Consider the following 16,796-nt stretch of genomic DNA (forward strand, 5'->3'; position numbering starts at 1 on the left):
TTGGAGAGTCTTAGGCTTATGATGCACTGAGCTCTGCGCTCCCTGCCCGTGCTCTCGCACCGGCCAAGTTCATTCTCAGTGTAATGGGGTGAATGTTAACATAGCTGTGGTAGGGATGTTTTAAGCCAGTGGAAAATGCTGGATGCATTGCATTTTTGAAATGCCGCTTGCTTACTTAAGAGCTCTGTGTAGACAGAGAAGACTAAACTTAGGTGCTTGTTTAGAGACTGTCCTTAACAGCCTTAACAGAGATCCTGGATATTTTTTTGATTTAGGCTTACTATGTGTTCTTTAGAGTCATGTTTTTCTCTGAACGATAACAGTTACATCATCCCTGAACCTCATCCTACTCCAGCACAAGAAACAAATTATAGCAATGTTGGCCAGTCACTAAACAATTTGAAGCATGATGTTATCCCCTTGCGCACAGTGGTGCTTTTAAACCTAGTTCCTTGAGAAAAAGCCATTGAGGCCATTGCATATGTGTCTCTCCCAACTTTCTAACCTGTTGGTTAGGCAGTTTTTCAGGTAAATCTAACAGAGGTAGGGAAGTCTCAAGATATGAAGTTCCATACGTCTCTGGTCATCTAGGTAGAAGGGAGCGACTCTGTTTGTGTCCCAGCTGAGAAAAAGCTTAGAGCGTGAATTCATCTTTTGTTAGACCTCAGAGAAGTCAAGAGGAGAGAGCAAATGTGAACTCCTCAACCACATAAAAACATTATTTAGCAGTTTTATCTCCTTTCATATTGCAGAATCAACAGAGAGACAAAATCCTTTAGGAAACCAGTCCTTATTAGTTCCGCTGTTGACTAAACTACTTGTTTTACTGTTGTTTCTGTCTTGCTTTCTGTGATTTTATCACGGAGCCTCATTAAAATCATGCTGGTGCCTTGTTCTGGATTCCTGCCAGTTCTGTCCCACAGAACAGCTTCTACACCTCTAAAGTACATGTTGACAAAAATGTTTGCTTCTCTGTTCCTGCTGATTGATGTGACCCGATGAGGTGATGGTGTAAGTTTTATAGTAAAGGAGAACACAGTAAATCTCCTGCAGCAGCAGAGTGGAAGCACACATTGCTGCAGTACTTTTTGTGAGCCTGGTTTCTGCTTGATAAAGGTTAAGGTAGCTCTGAGGGATTTTCCAAGTTCCCTACGGCTCATTATTTCATATCCCTGCGAATTTAACAGGTTGAAAACAGGTCTGTTAAAATCAACTATCTGGCAGGCTTTATTTTGAGTAAACCCAGCAAAATTTTCATCTTCTAAGACAAAGTTGGCAGTAGGAATTCACTGCCTCCTTTCCGCTGTGCCTGAGCTCATAGGGGTGTGGAGCCAAAGCCCAGCAAAACCATTGGAAAGTCTCTGGTTGACTCCATTAACTTTGGGGTCAAACAAAAGTAAACTGTAAACTCTAATGGAGCACTTGAATTATTTGAGAAGTCTAGTTTACTTTAGCAGATCACTGTTTATAGCACTTCCCTGGGTTCCAGTGTGTTAATGGCTCTTTGGAGAGTGGGGGGAAATAATTTAAATCTCGTAGTAGCATGTTGGACAAATAAACACTAAATTATGAGGAAAAATAATAGTTGTGTTTGATCTTAAAAATTCCTCCAGTGTTACAAGAGAATCCTTACCTGGAGGGCAAAGGCCACTTCGTAAGTGCTGTGTGTTCAGCTCTTGTGAACAAGGATGTTTTTCTTGTATGAAAACTTTAATCTATCATAGGCCTGGATTGCATTAAAAATTAGAAAGCAAAGAAAACCACCTATTATCCATCAACTTTTGGTGTAAGTGGGCTAATGTGTAAAGCGTAATATTTGTCAGTGGCAAATTTACAGAGATTTCAAAAGAGGGAATTTAAAAGGGCCTGTGTGAAAAGGTTTCCTTTCGTTTTACAAAACAAGTCTGTCACCATGAATTATTATGGCAATGGAGGTTTTGAGTTCTCCTGGTTACTCTCAGGGGACACACTTAAAAAGAAAAATGGTGCATCCCAGGAGCTTTGCTGGAGCTAAACAAATTCTGGAAAACAAAAATATATTTTAAATCAAGTCAGCAAACTGCAATTACCTAGGGGGATCATCTGACTCTATGAAAAAAGTCCTTTCTTGGACTGTAGTGGTTCTTCACTGTAACTCAGCAGTTATATGAAAAATGAGAGAAAGCACTGATGAGCAAAGAAAACAAGATGTTAGAGGTCAAAAAGTGTGGGTCTAAATATAGAACTGTCCAAATGCGTGGTAAATTAACCCTCATGCTGGAGATTAAAGCAAAGGGCTCTTTCATCAAATGAACAGAAAGATAACAAGAAGAAAAGGAGCAGGATGTTATTCAAATAGAGTGGGAACAGAAGTTAAAGATAATGAAGACGTATTCTCAAAACTGCATGAATAGAGCCTTAGTTTACAATAATTTGCTGAATAAGCAGCAAGGGCAAAAGTAAAGTTATGGGACTGGAAATTACCACTGTCGAGGCTGATGCCAACCTGAAGGGCTTAAAGTGTTCAAGTTGAAGGGAAGGATATGCAAGAGCATGGACCAAATTATCTGCATCCAAATGAAGCGCTCCTTGAAATTGCCTGTAGGAGTGGTGGAGAGGCTGCACAGCAAACAGAGTTAGCAGAGCCACACAGCTGAAGAAAACCAGGAGTGGTCCCTGCATTGAATTCCTGTTGTTGGTTCTCTTTTAACCTGGGAGATGTAGCATCAAGTGCCACAGACTAACCACACGATTTCTTTGTGTTACCAGGTAGTGTACATCACTGCCACGTTCCCATTCATCATGCTCCTTGTTCTGCTCATCCGTGGCGTGACCCTGCCAGGAGCTGCAGAAGGCATCAAGTTTTATCTTTATCCTGATATCTCACGGTTAGCTGACCCACAGGTACGGAACCAGGAGTGGGGAGCGGGATGATTTCCTGCACAAAGAGGGATGGTGGAGGGTGATGGTGGTGATATAATGGCATTAGATTTTTTTTCCACAGTCTTTTGAGGTCCAAATATAGCATGAACATTAATGCTGGGTTATATTTTCCAGAGATCTGCTTGAGAAGGTCACTGTTATACGTGTTAATGCATCTTTTCATATGTATGTGTGTGTGTGCATGTGTATTTTTTTTTCGTGTCAAAGGACTCTGAGGCTGTAAACTCTGTCCTGTTATACAATCTCAGCTTTCTTGTTGGTAAGGTAAGGGAGATGCATTTCTTTAATGAGCATAGTCTAGTTTCAAAGGAGAGAAACGTGAGCTTCACAGATGGAGCAACAAACAGCAACTGTGAGTACCAGTGTCACCTAGTTCCTACTGCTCTGAAGGAGGAGATTGGGAAAGACATGAATGAAGAAATACGATAAGATGAAGAAAAATCCTTTCTGAGGGGCAGAGAAGGTAGTTTGCTTTGCCTTGGTGAGTGGGAGCTAGACTTACTCCTTTTTATAGGCTATGAAGGTAAAGAGTCTGTGCTCACAAAGGGCAAGTATGGGGACATTTCAGCACACCAGCCTATAGGGATCATGTGAGAAATGCAAAAAAAACAACTACTAAAAACAAAGCAACACACCTGCCCCTAAACAAAAATAGAACACTGGGGATCCTTGAATACAATGAAATGATTATCACAGTGAGACAGAATAATGTCTTTCCTTGCTATTTCTTTCTATTGAGTATTTGGTTAAAATAAAACTCCAGTGGTAGGTAAATAACTGAAGTAGGAAAAGTGTAATTGAAAGAAACATTGCCTCATTCTCTAGTCTTGCCCGCTATATAAGATACCTTGTTTATAGGAGACATTATGTTTTATGGATGCATCATCTTTTATGGGACTCTATCATTTTTATGATCTACTATTAGCCCTAAACCCAGAGTATTAGCTGATAATGTAAAAGAGATTTGTGTGAGCTGGTAGATCCCCTCCTTTAGTCTAGCAAAAGCATCATCTCCAAGGAGATAACCACCAGTCAGGAGGGTGCTGGAAAGCAGTGGGGGGGGAGAGAATAATGGTTACAGTCTTGCTTCTTACTTATTCTGCTTCTTTGGTGTTTTCTACCGATGTTAGCAGGCTTGCATTTGCAGAAAGAAGTGAACAGATGTAATTCAGTGGATGCATTTTGATGTCTTTCTATGTATTTACTAAGCTAGATGTTTGTATTGTAATGTCATTTAATTCTGTATGTTTTTAAAATACAATCAGAAGAAAGAATCATGAGACCGAGGTCAGATACGCCTCTTATAAAGTGCATTGTATTTTGCTTGTTTTCCCCCACCCCTGTGGCTTTTTATCTTGCGTTTAAACAGTTACAAAAATAGCTAGAAAATTAAGAAAATAAACAAAGAAAGTAAAAGAAAGTGTTTCTCAAGCTTTTCGCATCCTCGGTTTAGTCACTGTCAGCTGATTCTAATTGAAATGACTTAAAACAGAAATGAGCAGTTTTTATAAATACTTCTGTATTTCCTATTGCTCTGAAGCACAGCTATTGTTGCACCAGCAGGAAGGATCAGCTGAATGACTAAGAGACCAGAAATACTAAGCCTCTCTGGGGAGGGAATACTGGAACTGTTGAAGAGTTGATGTTCTTGTGGGCTGTGATGCTAACAATTCTCTTTTCCCTTTGAAAGCCAAGTTTGCAAATGTGATGTTCTCTTTCACCCCTCCCCGATCCCTGTCACCTAGTAGCTATCACCCTCACTGGAATCAATTATTTTGTTGATATTGTATAGTTTGAACTGTGTGTTTGTGTTGAGGGCTGCAATGCGGCAGTGCTGTTAGTAACAGTCTTTCTGTCTTTCCCTTTAGGTCTGGATAGATGCAGGGACACAAATCTTCTTCTCATATGCAATCTGCTTAGGAGCAATGACTTCCCTGGGGAGCTACAACAAGTACAAATACAACTGCTATAGGCAAGTTTCCATCCAAGGGGGTTTAGTGTTTTAGCTAAATGATGTAAATAAAGTAGGGACAATGGGTTAATTTTTTTTTAATTAACTTGCTCCATGACATATGTGTGACTTAGGGACTGTTTGCTGCTGGGATGCCTGAACAGTGGTACCAGTTTTGTGTCTGGCTTCGCAATTTTTTCCGTCCTGGGCTTCATGGCACAAGAGCAAGGGGTGAACATTGCTGATGTGGCAGAGTCAGGTACGATGGTATTGGTGGCAGTGGTGGTGGGCACTGCCGCCTAGCGTGTGAGCAAAGTTCTGCAGACTCAATCAGCTAACATCTAAGCAATAAAAACAGAACAAGATTTCCCATAATCTCCAGAACAATAAGCACACTGTTGATTTGGGCTTTCATCAAGGGCAGTGATGGTTAGCGGGGTTGTATTAATTACTCTCTTGATTAACAGAGCAGTGAATATGTTTCCTAGAATGTTCTAATCCATTTGATTTGAGATCAGAGGTATGATAACCACACCATTATCTAGGGTCCAAAATGTCATTGACTCAAAAATGTATTCCATCCTTCTTTTCAGACTACCTTTATTTTCATTCAAATGCAAATAGCCAGTACTGATGCATTTTTCATAGCTTACTTTTGCTCGCTCACAGCAGAGCTCTGCAGTGGGAGTATTATCTTGGCCTTTGGAAGGGACATACATGCATATATTCCTGATGGCACTGAAAGGCAGAGAAACTGGAGAGCTCCTTCTCCTGGGTTCTGTGGAACATGTCATCCACAGGAGCTCTAGCTGTCACAGTCCTGCGCTTGTCCTCTGTAGTCCAGGATGAGGTTGAAATAACTGTGAGAAGTTTGTTCTGAAACTGGACGTACGCTTTTATTCTTCCCTAATCTCAGAAGTGTTTTTCCCATTCACGTTCAGCTATGCACGTGCAGCTGAAGGAGGCTAAATCCTCACAGCCTGTGACATTTGTGATGGATGACATTTCTTTCCCCGTGCATGTCTTGTCCATGAGGGCAGGTGTAGCAATGTCTTTGCACACAGAGCAGGCAGGTTAGATGGGAATTACAACTCACATATAATGAATCAGGCCTCAGCAGCCATGATGCAATCTTAAAGCTAATCAGATTCAAATAATAGTAATGTCATTCGAGTGCACTTCTGACATTTCTTTCTGATTCTTTTTTTTTTTCCTTTCAATTTGAATTCACCTGCAGAGTATTTGAAAGCAAAAGCTTCTCTGGAAGCATGCTCTTATGAAGAAAAATTCAATGTACCTCCTAATCGTATGACTCCAGGAGTTAAGCCTTTAAGAATAATATCTCAGTTCACAAAAGCTAATGAAAAACTAATGACACTGGTGGCACTGCTGGATTCTCGGGTGGCTGCAATCGGCATACCTCTTGCAAGTGCAATTAGTTAACGCTTTTGGCCACCGTGCTCATTTTGATCCGAAGTTGATTGCTTTGTTTGAAAACAGGAAGCAAGGGAATAATCCTATTGAATGAATCATAAATAGCACAATTTTGTTTTAATATCTAGATGGATCAATTCCAAGAGGAGCATTCTGAAATATTTCCATGTGGTTGTATTTTTTTTTTCTGGTCAATATTTATTCTAATTTTGATTAATTAAAACTCTGATAAACAGGCAGCTATGTTCCCGTTGCTTGGCATTTTTAAGAATTAAACAATTTTATAGTAGCATTGCATTATTAACTAATTTGTAATGCAAATTGACTGTCAAACTTAGTGTTTACATAGTCATTTTTCAGCAACAACTCAAAGTATTTTTCAAAGTCGATTGGTATAATAATCCCAATTTTATAGCTGAGACAATGAGGGCACTGATTGGCTTCCAAACTTAGCTTTCAGTTTCTTGCTTATTTTGTTGCTGATTCCTTAAGGTTTTCTAGTTCATTTCAATTCAGCCCTAGTTGCTGGTGGCCGGGCATTGGAACCATCTCAGCAGTTCACTGGGTTGCCCATCGTCTCTGGCTGAGCTTTGGCTAAATCACAAGCCACATTTCTACATGACAGTAAGCATTACTAAAATTACCCAAACCACTTCCCATGACCTTCTTTGCTGCCTTCCTCAGCAGAGGTCGGGAGTGGAGCTGCTGGAGACCAGTTAGGCCCGCTGGGTCAAGCGTCCCAGGACCCATACAGGGCCATGGAGGAAGCCCCATCCAGGAGCTGGGGCTGACTTCTCAGCACAGAGACATTCAGCAGGTGTTTTGGCCTCTTTTTTGGGCCTTTTCTTTTTTGACTTCTTATGACACAAGGTCAGAACCACTCCCTTGGGTCGGAAGAAAGGTGAGCAGAGGCACCGCCGTTTGGTTCTAGCACTGGGGAGAGGATGCTGTCCATGGTGCCAGTGCCTACTGCTTGCCCTCATCTCTGCCCGGAGTGTTATGTCCCTTGTGACCTGTGCATGACACCATTTTTTTTTCCTTGTGTTTGCCCTTCTGCCATCCAGGGAACGTCAATAAATTTGCTAGCAGAAGAATCTCATGGCCACATTTTTTTTACTAGTGCCAAATTCAGCCTTGTAGCAGTGTTCCCAGCACACCTTGTAATCAGCAAGGGGTGGCTCCTGCTGGCTTCCACTGGCTTTAATAGGCTTACACTAGAGTTAAATTAGACCCTCTTTGGCTTCCCAATCGAGTCAGTCTTTTAATAAATAACATTTGATTTTAAAGGGAGAAAGCAAAGCATTGTAGGTGCACAAATATCATAGTGAGTCCCACTTAAATTGTATTGCATTTCTGTCTGACTGAAAGAAATAATTTACCACACATGCAATAACATAAAAGCTGCAAGAGGGATTAGGACACTTGTTGCTTGACTGTAGCACAGTACAAGGACACTTTTAATGGCCAAAGCATACAGAATGGCAGCAGGTTTTGAGGAATGCAGTTTTACATCTGTCTCATCAATTGCACAGATCAACTGCAAATGCCATCTAGTAGCAGTTCTGTCTGAGGGAGGACCTACTGTATCCACTGAATTGGGGGGAAAAAAACAACCCCCCTCCCCCACAAATTTGATACATTCACCAATTTTTGGTATCTTCTGTCGTATAGAATCTTAGCAGTGTTTCATTTTAAATAAAATTAGTTGCTTGATTGTTGGCTAATTTGTATTCATTTCTGTTCAAATATTTTCAATGACTTAAAGTTTTCTTTAGTTTGAAAAAAAAAATCATCTTTTTTTACCTCTTTCTCTTGCTTTTTCCATCTCTCTTGTTGGAAAGGAAAAGTGGGAGGTAGGAAGAGCAGTCTTAGAGATTTTTCTGTGCAGGTCAGAGATCAGAGTTCTGTCCCCACACTGCAGCAGTTAAAAAATAAATCCTTTTTCCCACTGAAAATTACTTAAATCCATTTCAAAATTGGAAAACGTTAATCTTCAAGGCTCCTTAAAGCCGAGCCAGGTATTTCTGGGTTTAATCTGTATTTAAATCTGCCCTCAAATTCATGATTTCTATGGCCAATTTGAGAGCTTGCCATAAATGCCTGCTTCCCTATGTTCCTGTCTCCCACTTGGAGGGGGCTCCTTCTTTCTCAATAGAAGCTCCCAAGCCATAGCTGATAGCACGCAGCTCCAGGCCCATCCTTTGCAGATCAGCATGTGAGAGCACTGCACGTATGCTCGCTGTGTGGGTGTGATTGGTCCACGGTGCAGCGAGAGCCAGGCTAGGAATGATCATTCATCCCAAAGCCTTTGGTTTCCAGGGCAGAAAAGCCAGGCTCTAGTCCCAGCCCCTTGGTATCCCCAGACTGTTGCAACCCATCCTGCAGCTGTGCTCATACGCAGTGTCACTATGGCAGGTCTGCCTAAGCTGGCCGGGTGGCACCGCAGGACTCCTAACTGCAGAAGACATTTGTTTCAGGGACCTCAGCTGACAGAACTAGGACCAGCCCGATCAGTGCAGCAGTGAGGGTTTGCAGAAGCAAAGGAGCAGTCTCTGAGAGTGCAAGCCCCGCTCCAAAAAAGCTGGAGGTTGTGTCCAGAGCGAGGCAGTGGTTGCCTTAGTGAAGGCCCCTGGGAATTTTTGGAGCACAGTCCCTTCCCTGCATACAAAAGGGTTTCATCATCATCATCTTCATCATGACCACGTGGGCTAGCTGTGGGATTCTGCCATTCCCCTGGGTCACCCCTTCTCCCCCCAACCCCAAAACTGTCCTGTGTCCCTGCGGGCAGGTGTAGGACCACCTCCATTACTGGCCTGTTTGAGACAGATGTTAAAACTGGCGATCAGTTAGCGATGCCTTGGGGGTTGGCCTGTGGTTTCTGCTGTAGTCATGCGTGCTTCGTTTTCAGATAAAAGAGCCAAACTGTTTCACTTCTGGTATTTCCAGCCGCGTTTGGATTTATCTGAACGGAACCAGGCATTCCTGCATTTGAGTGTTCTACCTTTACCAAAGAGCTGGCACTTACTGTTTCTCTTCCCTTCCCCTCCCCCTTTCCTATTTTCTCTTTCTCTAGGTCCCGGCCTGGCCTTCATTGCCTACCCAAAAGCTGTGTCCATGATGCCGCTGCCCACCTTTTGGGCAATCCTTTTTTTTATTATGCTTCTGTTGCTTGGACTGGATAGCCAGGTCAGTACGATGGGTAAGAGGTGCACAGTTGTTGTGCTGGTTTGCCCAGTGTTGACTGGGCAAAGCTGGTTATACTGGTATGAGTGACAGAGGAGAATTCCTCTGATACTGCCTATGATGATTTAATCTGCGTTGCTTTTTGGTGGAGGGGCTATGTGTGATAGATCTGTGGCTGCTGATTGATAGCATGATGTTGCTTAGCAAGTCTTTGTCATCAGGAGCTGACAGAGTGCAAGGGAGTGGGGAAGTTATCCCTAACCTAAATATCAGTACAGTGTGTCCCCAAAATACCATCATTTTGGTTATGCTGCAGTATTTTCTTACTTTGGAGAAGAACTTACTGAGTTTAGGAATATAGAATTATAGAATCCCAGAATCATTTGAGTTGGAAGGAACCCTCAAAGGCCATCTGGTCCAAACCCCCTGCAATGCACAGGGACACCCACAGCTCCACCAGGTGCTCAGAGCCCATCCAGCCTGATCTTGGCTGTCTCCATGGATGGAGCACCCACCACCTCTCTGGGCAGCCTGTGCCAGCGCCTCACCACCCCTACTGCAAAAAACTTCTTCCTTATATCCAAGAAGATTGCAATCTGTTCCACAGAATATTTCGTGCCCTTGCGATCACCTGCAGTTAGTATACACCACCATTAAAACGCTGTGTAAGAATTAATAGCTTCATGGAGTACTGACTTTGAAGGTTACCAAGTGCCAAAAAACCTCCTCTAACTGCAGTGTCATCATGAGACATGGAAAGCACAGAATGTTTCCCTGTATCCATAGTGGCTTCGCAAACAGTCAGAGGGCAAAACCACCGCATTTTTCAGAGGTCTTCTGCTCAGAGGTGCCCAGCAGCTTGGGATCCTTCTGACTTTCACATCGTGCTCATCAGTGTGCATTCAGTGTTTCTGAATGGTACAGAAAGCATCTCGGAAAGCTTCTAGTGCACTAATTAGCATGCACTGTTTTTAATTAATGACCATGAAAAAAATCAAAAGTTTAGTCCAAGAAGTTATTGGACTAAACATGTTATTTTTCTCACTGGTTGCTTATAGGAATGTTGAACTAAATTTCACAAATGAGCCTGTAAATCATTTCTAGATGGTTCACTTGCAAGGAAGTATATGTGGCAAAGGATTATGCAGTAACTACACATTTAAAATTGCTGAAGTTTTCAGGACAACAGACAGCTTTCTGCACACAAATGGAAAACAACCAAGATTACAAAAACTCAGTTGTTGAGGGTGAAATGTTTATTTGTCCTCTCTTGTATGAAGATAAATATTTAAATAGATTTTAGCTGGTTGTTATCTCTTACATTTTGGTTACTCTGTTTGGCCCACATTGCTTCTTAACGTTTTAATCTTTGAACTCTAGTGAGCAACTTTCAATCGTTGCAAAGTGAATTTACAAGTTCCCAATGCTGTGATTCAGCAAGCCTGTGCTTATGCAAATTGGAAGCTGTCTGGTAATTTTAAAAAGCTCCTCAGTGCGTAGAATGATTAAAACTAATTGGAGCGCTTAATTTCTCTCCTCCACCCCTCTGTTGGGTTTGGTTTTTTTTCGGAGTGCAGTCAAGCAGGTTTCTGGAATGCCAGAGCAGGTTAAGATCAAATTAGACCAAAGGGTTGTGTTTAGAAGGAAAACCAGTTTTCAGAAGTCACAACAAGACAGGAGGCAACAAAATCTAGTGGAGTTATTGCTGGACACTGTATTTTCAAAAATAATGAATGCTTCAGCTTGTGGTCAAAGAGAGTAGAGTTGTTATAAGGCACTTCTGGGCTGTGTAAAAGGAAAGAGGTACTGGGTAGGAAAAGATATCTGTTCTTTAAAGAATGATATTTCATAGGCTACCCATGATAAACAGTTTTAAGATACTGTATCCACTCAAAATGAAGATCCTTTCTACAGAGACAATCTTGGTTCTCCATGGTATCCTCACGTCTTCAGTACTCTTAGTGCTTTTGTACCTTGTCAGGTGGAAAGTGCAGATTAGCTGAATGATCTCTGTGGATTTTTTTATGGGGAGTTCAGCAGTCACTTTTCTCAGTGGGTGGAATGCATCTGGTTTTCAGTAAACTTTGAGCTTTTATTCAAATTTAGTTATTCAGTTAACTCAGGTTACAGACCTTCTGTGTGCTTTTCAAATGGCAAGTCAGTACAAAAACAGTGATCATTAGATTTTAGCTAACTTGTTCAGGGCCTTGTTTTTGTTTTACCTGTGCAAACAGCTTACCAACTCTTTGTATAGGAACTGTACCAAGAGTTCCATCGTGGTTGAAGTGCCCCAGAGCCTCAGCCAGAAGAACTCTGCTCGCCTGCTCAGAAAAGACAAGTTCAGACATGAAGGGCTAGTTCACATCAAAATCTAGCTGCTTTCCCTCAGCTAGATTTTCACTAGCACATTCAGGAGTAGAATTATATCCAGCTGTGGAATTAATCTAAATAGTACTTGTGAGGTTTTCTGGCACGTCAAAAAAAGCTGAGAGGTACTGTCCTAGTTTGGGCAGCTTGGGCTTTTTGAGTGTTTTCTCCATGCCTCTCTTCCAGCATGCCTTGCGTATTCATCTGGAACAGCTACAACATAAAAGCCACATAAGTGCCTTCCTGTCATCAAATTAAGTTCCTTTTTCCTTGCGGCTTGCGTTCACAAAGCCCTTTTAGTAGTTTGCAAGGATGCTAGGAAATGAACATCAGTTCTGAAAGCTTATTTCAAACTGAAAACTACCCCCAGCCTTTAACCCTCAGGTTACAAAGAAATAGCTTCTGTTCTCAGCAGCATTTTGCCACAGACTAAGGTTGAAGCGTTGTTGTGGCACATTTGTTTAATTATGAGCTAGGATAAAATGCATGGCAGATAATTTTCAAGTCACTTCTTTCTGTTGTTTCCCCCTTTAGTTTGTTGAAGTTGAAGGACAGATCACGTCATTAGTTGATCTGCACCCATCCTTCCTAAGGAAGGGTTACCGACGGGAAATCTTCATCGCTATAGTATGTTTCCTTAGCTATCTTCTGGGACTAACTATGGTGACTGAGGTACGTAACAGCATTGCTGGAAATTGCTTTTATTTTTAAAGGGATTTTTAGATCTATTTTAGCTATGAATCAGAATTAGGCACTCAGAGGAAGGACACTCTTTAAGTCTAGAGAGCTTCTTACATCCCTTGATCTGAGGAACAGAGTAATGAATTCTCATTAATTTCATTCTGATCTAAGGTACTAATCAGCATGCGTATGAATATTAACAGCAGGCTCCAAATGATGAAACGCATGGAGAACCTTCAGTAGAGCGAATTAAGAACCCATTCAGTGCATGCAGGGAAAAAAAGATTTTGTTCAACAAATTTGAATCAATTAAGTATTCTTGAATTGATTCTGTTATAAATAAGAATATGTTCCATCAGCTGCACTGTTGTGTTACTTATCTTCAAAATAAAGTCTAAGCAATATTTTGAAAACAACTGGAAGAGGACAACTGTGGGAATTGAAATAGCACCTGTAACAGAGATGCCTAACAAACTTCCTTTTTCAAGTAAAAGTTCAGCCATACACAGACCAGTGTAGTAAGAGAAGGGCTCAAGCAGCATAGTGTAAATAAATAGATTTAGAAAGGAAAAGATTCCAATGAAAAAGAGTCCTTCCACTCAGACTGTAAATGCAGACACCGTCTGATGGCATTTTTAGTGTTTTTGAGGTGTTAATGTTAAAAGACCTACTGTTTCTTTACATCACTTGTGCCTATAAATGACCATCCTAAAATACTTTTAAGAAGGAAGGACTTAAGTGTCTCAGTAGATTATACTAAGTGGCTTAATTCTGTTTGATCGTCATCTTGTTTGGAATGTTTCCTATAGTAAACAAGCACATACCCTGGGGAAGGTAATGCCACTTTCCTGATATTTCTGCTTGTTAGGCAGCAGTCACTAAGGTCTGCTGGTAGATTTTACTGGGAGCTGGGCTTATAGTACTCAGATCCTTTTCCTGATGGATCCTAATGCATTGTGTTTCTCTGTTACAGGGTGGCATGTATGTTTTTCAACTCTTTGACTACTATGCAGCTAGTGGTGTATGCCTTTTGTGGGTTGCATTCTTTGAATGTATTGCTGTAGCCTGGGTTTATGGTAAGTGAGAACTCTTTCACCTGATGCTTTGGGATGTGTTAGTGACAATTTTGATAGCCAAACATTTAATCATCAGCCATCCCAGAATCACCTTCCCAGCAGCAGAGACATGCCACTGATATAAATTTGCACTGACCACTTAGAGACAAATGTGCACCTGGTATGAAGCCAGCCTTCAGTGTTTTTCCACAGAAAAAATGAATGTTTTTTTCATTGCTAATTAATAAAGGCACAATTAAGCATTTATATGTGTTATGTTTAGAGTGTAGAGTTGAAAGTCTGGCCAGCCATGAAAATTTGTGCTCATCTCTGAGAGTTTTGTTTCAAAGCAGCAATGTCTGCAAAGGCCAAGCCAGCCAAACAGAAAATACGAAAAGAAAACTGACAGAAAACTGTGTTCTGTCCCCTTGTTTTTAGGTGATGCTGAGTACCAAAGTCTGAAAGTAGCCCTCATTGCTGCCTGAGATTGTAGCTTAGGAATGATCAGTGTTTATCACTGGTAATTTCCCTGATTCTTCATGTACTCCATCTTCTTAAGAAAGCAGAACAAGCCAAGCTTTCGCTTTATGCCAGTCAAATTTCTGTAGGAGGAGGGTGTGCCATTTGCTATTGTGTTCTTCCCATGATGATCCCTCTGGCAAGTTCAGTGAGGCTCTGGGGAGAGGAGTATGATCATGACAGGGGCAGGAGGGATTAGCATTGCAGTCCTGCATCTAAATAATGCGTGTGTGGGAGGAGAGACTCCCCCAGCCTTTCAGCTTCTGACGGAGAAAATCTTCTTGAACTTCACAGCTGTGGTGATTTGGGCAATACATCTGGCACCCTTGTCTTCTCTTTAAATACTCTCTGGGGGCCAAGGAAGACAGCTGTAATTCTGCAGTTTTTACATGGCTTTTATTTGCTCAGTTCTGATTAAGATACTCACTGTCCAATGCAGGCGCTGATAATATTTATGATGCCATTGAGGATATGATTGGATACAGACCTGGTCCCTGGATGAAATGGAGCTGGATTGTGATCACACCAGTTCTTTGTATGGTGAGTCCTGTCCTAGGCTGTTTCAAGACTTCCATGGGGCAGCTTTAAGCCTCCTCTTATTGCTTCTCTTTAATTGAAGACTTTAGCATTGAGAGACCAATTTACAGAGCTGCTGGAGACTTGATATTTTCTCAGACATTGTTTGTTAACGTGACTGCCCCTACAAATGGTGTACCGCATTTGTGACACACAAAACTCACTCCAAAGAGCATTACTTTGAGGAATAGAACTACGAGGCCATTTTAACAAAAAGTCCCAAGGCAGGACTGCCAGTCTGAGGCAGACACTCAGTGTGGATTGTTTCATTTGCAGGAAGGACATTCCAAGTAGGTTCCTTGTGATGTTGAGCAAGTGTTTGAGCTTGGTATAAGGGCAGATGATGTACTGCAGCTGTTCAGCACCATTACTTAACACTCTATTACCAAGCGAAGGTTTACTTATAAGCAGATGTAGATGCTATTATAATAATTTAAATGGAAGAATAATGTCCCCATTCGTTTAAAATATGTATCTGTCAACTCTGCCTTTTGCTGCCTGTCTTCCTTAGGACCAGTGATAGCATCAGAGCCATGCTGCTTTGAACACTTTTTGAGACTCGTTTAATTCTCCTTTCTCGCCCGCAGGGGTGCTTCATCTTTTCTTTGGCCAAGTACAAACCACTGACCTACAACAAGGTCTACACATACCCTGAGTGGGCAATTGGCCTGGGATGGGTTCTTGCCCTTTCCTCCATGATCTGCATCCCTATGGTGATGGTCATCCGCGTCATACAGTCAGACGGGTCACTCATTGAGGTAAGAGAAACCACCACCCCTTTCACCCAAGTCAGAAACTGCCTTGTACATGGGAGAGTGAACTCAGAGCTGAGCTGGCTTTGGGGGTCTTGGCAGGTTCTTTGCATTTGACTTCCGCTTTGAGCAACGTGCTTCATTGTTAAAGCACATTCTTGGGAAAAGAGAAGTTGCATGAGGTAGCCCTCACTTCTCCTTACTAAAAGAAGGAGGAGTGCTTGTATGGAAAATAGGCCACATCATGCTGTTGTTCCTCACTAGTTTTATGAGTTAGACTATAACATGACCAAACATACAGCCTTTTTGCACAGTTGTCTGTACAGAAGAGAAAGGGAGCTTTAAATTGCACTGTTTTACGCAAAATGAGCACAACGCTTGGAAAACTGCCACCTTGTCCAGGTAGGGCAAAGTTGGATGCCTCCCCTGCAGTGAATGCAGATAAGACTGTTAAAGATCACCTGTCCTTTTGGCAAACACAAAGCTTTCTGGCCTAAAACAAACACTGAGTGACTTTACTTGCCTCCCACTTCTGCAGTTTCCAGCTAGGGAAGTTGTTGCCTCCACATGCAGACAAGCACTCAGTCTGAGGTGCTTCTGAGTGCCAGGTCTCTCTTCTCCTGCCCATGGGGAAAGGAAGCACCACCCAAAAAATCAGTGAGAAAACAGAGAGAAACACCTGGATCAAACCCAGCTGTCTGGGAGCTCATTGAATTCCAGGGAAATTTGAATATGTCTATGGAACACGTGGCTCTCAAGCATGGCTTTTGCTCTGGGGAACTGAACGCAAGTCAAAGCTTCCTGACAGTGTGCTGTCAGGAACTCTTAATGAGTCAAATTGAAACACTGGATCAAGGTTTTTCTGAGCTTTGGAAAACTTGGGTTCGGAGTCAGACTTGTCAATGCAGATTCTCTTGGGTTCAGATATGCAGGCAAACTCTCGCCCTTCACGTTTCAGCACCAGTTCTCCTGGCTTGTTTTTCTTCCTGTGGAAAGTTTTTAGAGACTGTGCAAGCATGAAACTTAGCACTTCTCTTCTAAGGTTGCAGATTAGTTTTGTTTTTGCCTAATGAGACGGTCTTAAATGCAGCCCGGGGTATTCTTGGAGGAGAAAGTGGGACACTTTGTTAGAAAAAAAAAGGAAACAGAAAGAATAGAGCAAGAAAGGGACATTTCCCAGGGCACAAACAGTTGAATTTGTTTTCCTCCCAGTGCTAATGGCCTTTTTCAGCTGTGGCCAGAGCATTTTCATGTGTCTAATTTTCTTGCCTACGTTGTCACCCATCTATTGAGAGACAAGTCTAAAAGTAACCAAAGCACTCTCCAAAGACCATGTTAGGAAAGAAAAGAGAGTAA

General features: G+C 41.9%; 1 protein-coding gene across 12 annotated transcripts in view; it reads left to right on the forward strand.

Annotated features, from left to right (window-relative positions):
• The window catches only part of SLC6A6 (solute carrier family 6 member 6), a 112,392-nt gene that overhangs the window by 88,297 nt on the left and 7,299 nt on the right, over window positions 1-16,796 (forward strand). For 11 of the 12 annotated variants that reach the window (XM_021409616.1, XM_021409620.1, XM_021409618.1 and 8 more), the window contains 8 exons: window positions 2,749-2,883; window positions 4,791-4,894; window positions 5,008-5,132; window positions 9,381-9,493; window positions 12,392-12,529; window positions 13,512-13,614; window positions 14,552-14,652; window positions 15,276-15,446. In XM_021409616.1, coding sequence (XP_021265291.1) covers window positions 2,749-2,883; window positions 4,791-4,894; window positions 5,008-5,132; window positions 9,381-9,493; window positions 12,392-12,529; window positions 13,512-13,614; window positions 14,552-14,652; window positions 15,276-15,446 — 990 coding nt within the window. Of the gene's footprint in view, window positions 1-2,748; window positions 2,884-4,790; window positions 4,895-5,007; window positions 5,133-9,380; window positions 9,494-12,391; window positions 12,530-13,511; window positions 13,615-14,551; window positions 14,653-15,275; window positions 15,447-16,789; window positions 16,793-16,796 lie in introns of all 12 variants that reach the window. The other variant, XM_021409626.1, reaches the window with a different exon arrangement.

Source organism: Numida meleagris, chromosome 11 (genome assembly GCF_002078875.1).
Source record: "Numida meleagris isolate 19003 breed g44 Domestic line chromosome 11, NumMel1.0, whole genome shotgun sequence".
NCBI classification, from domain to species: domain Eukaryota; kingdom Metazoa; phylum Chordata; class Aves; order Galliformes; family Numididae; genus Numida; species Numida meleagris.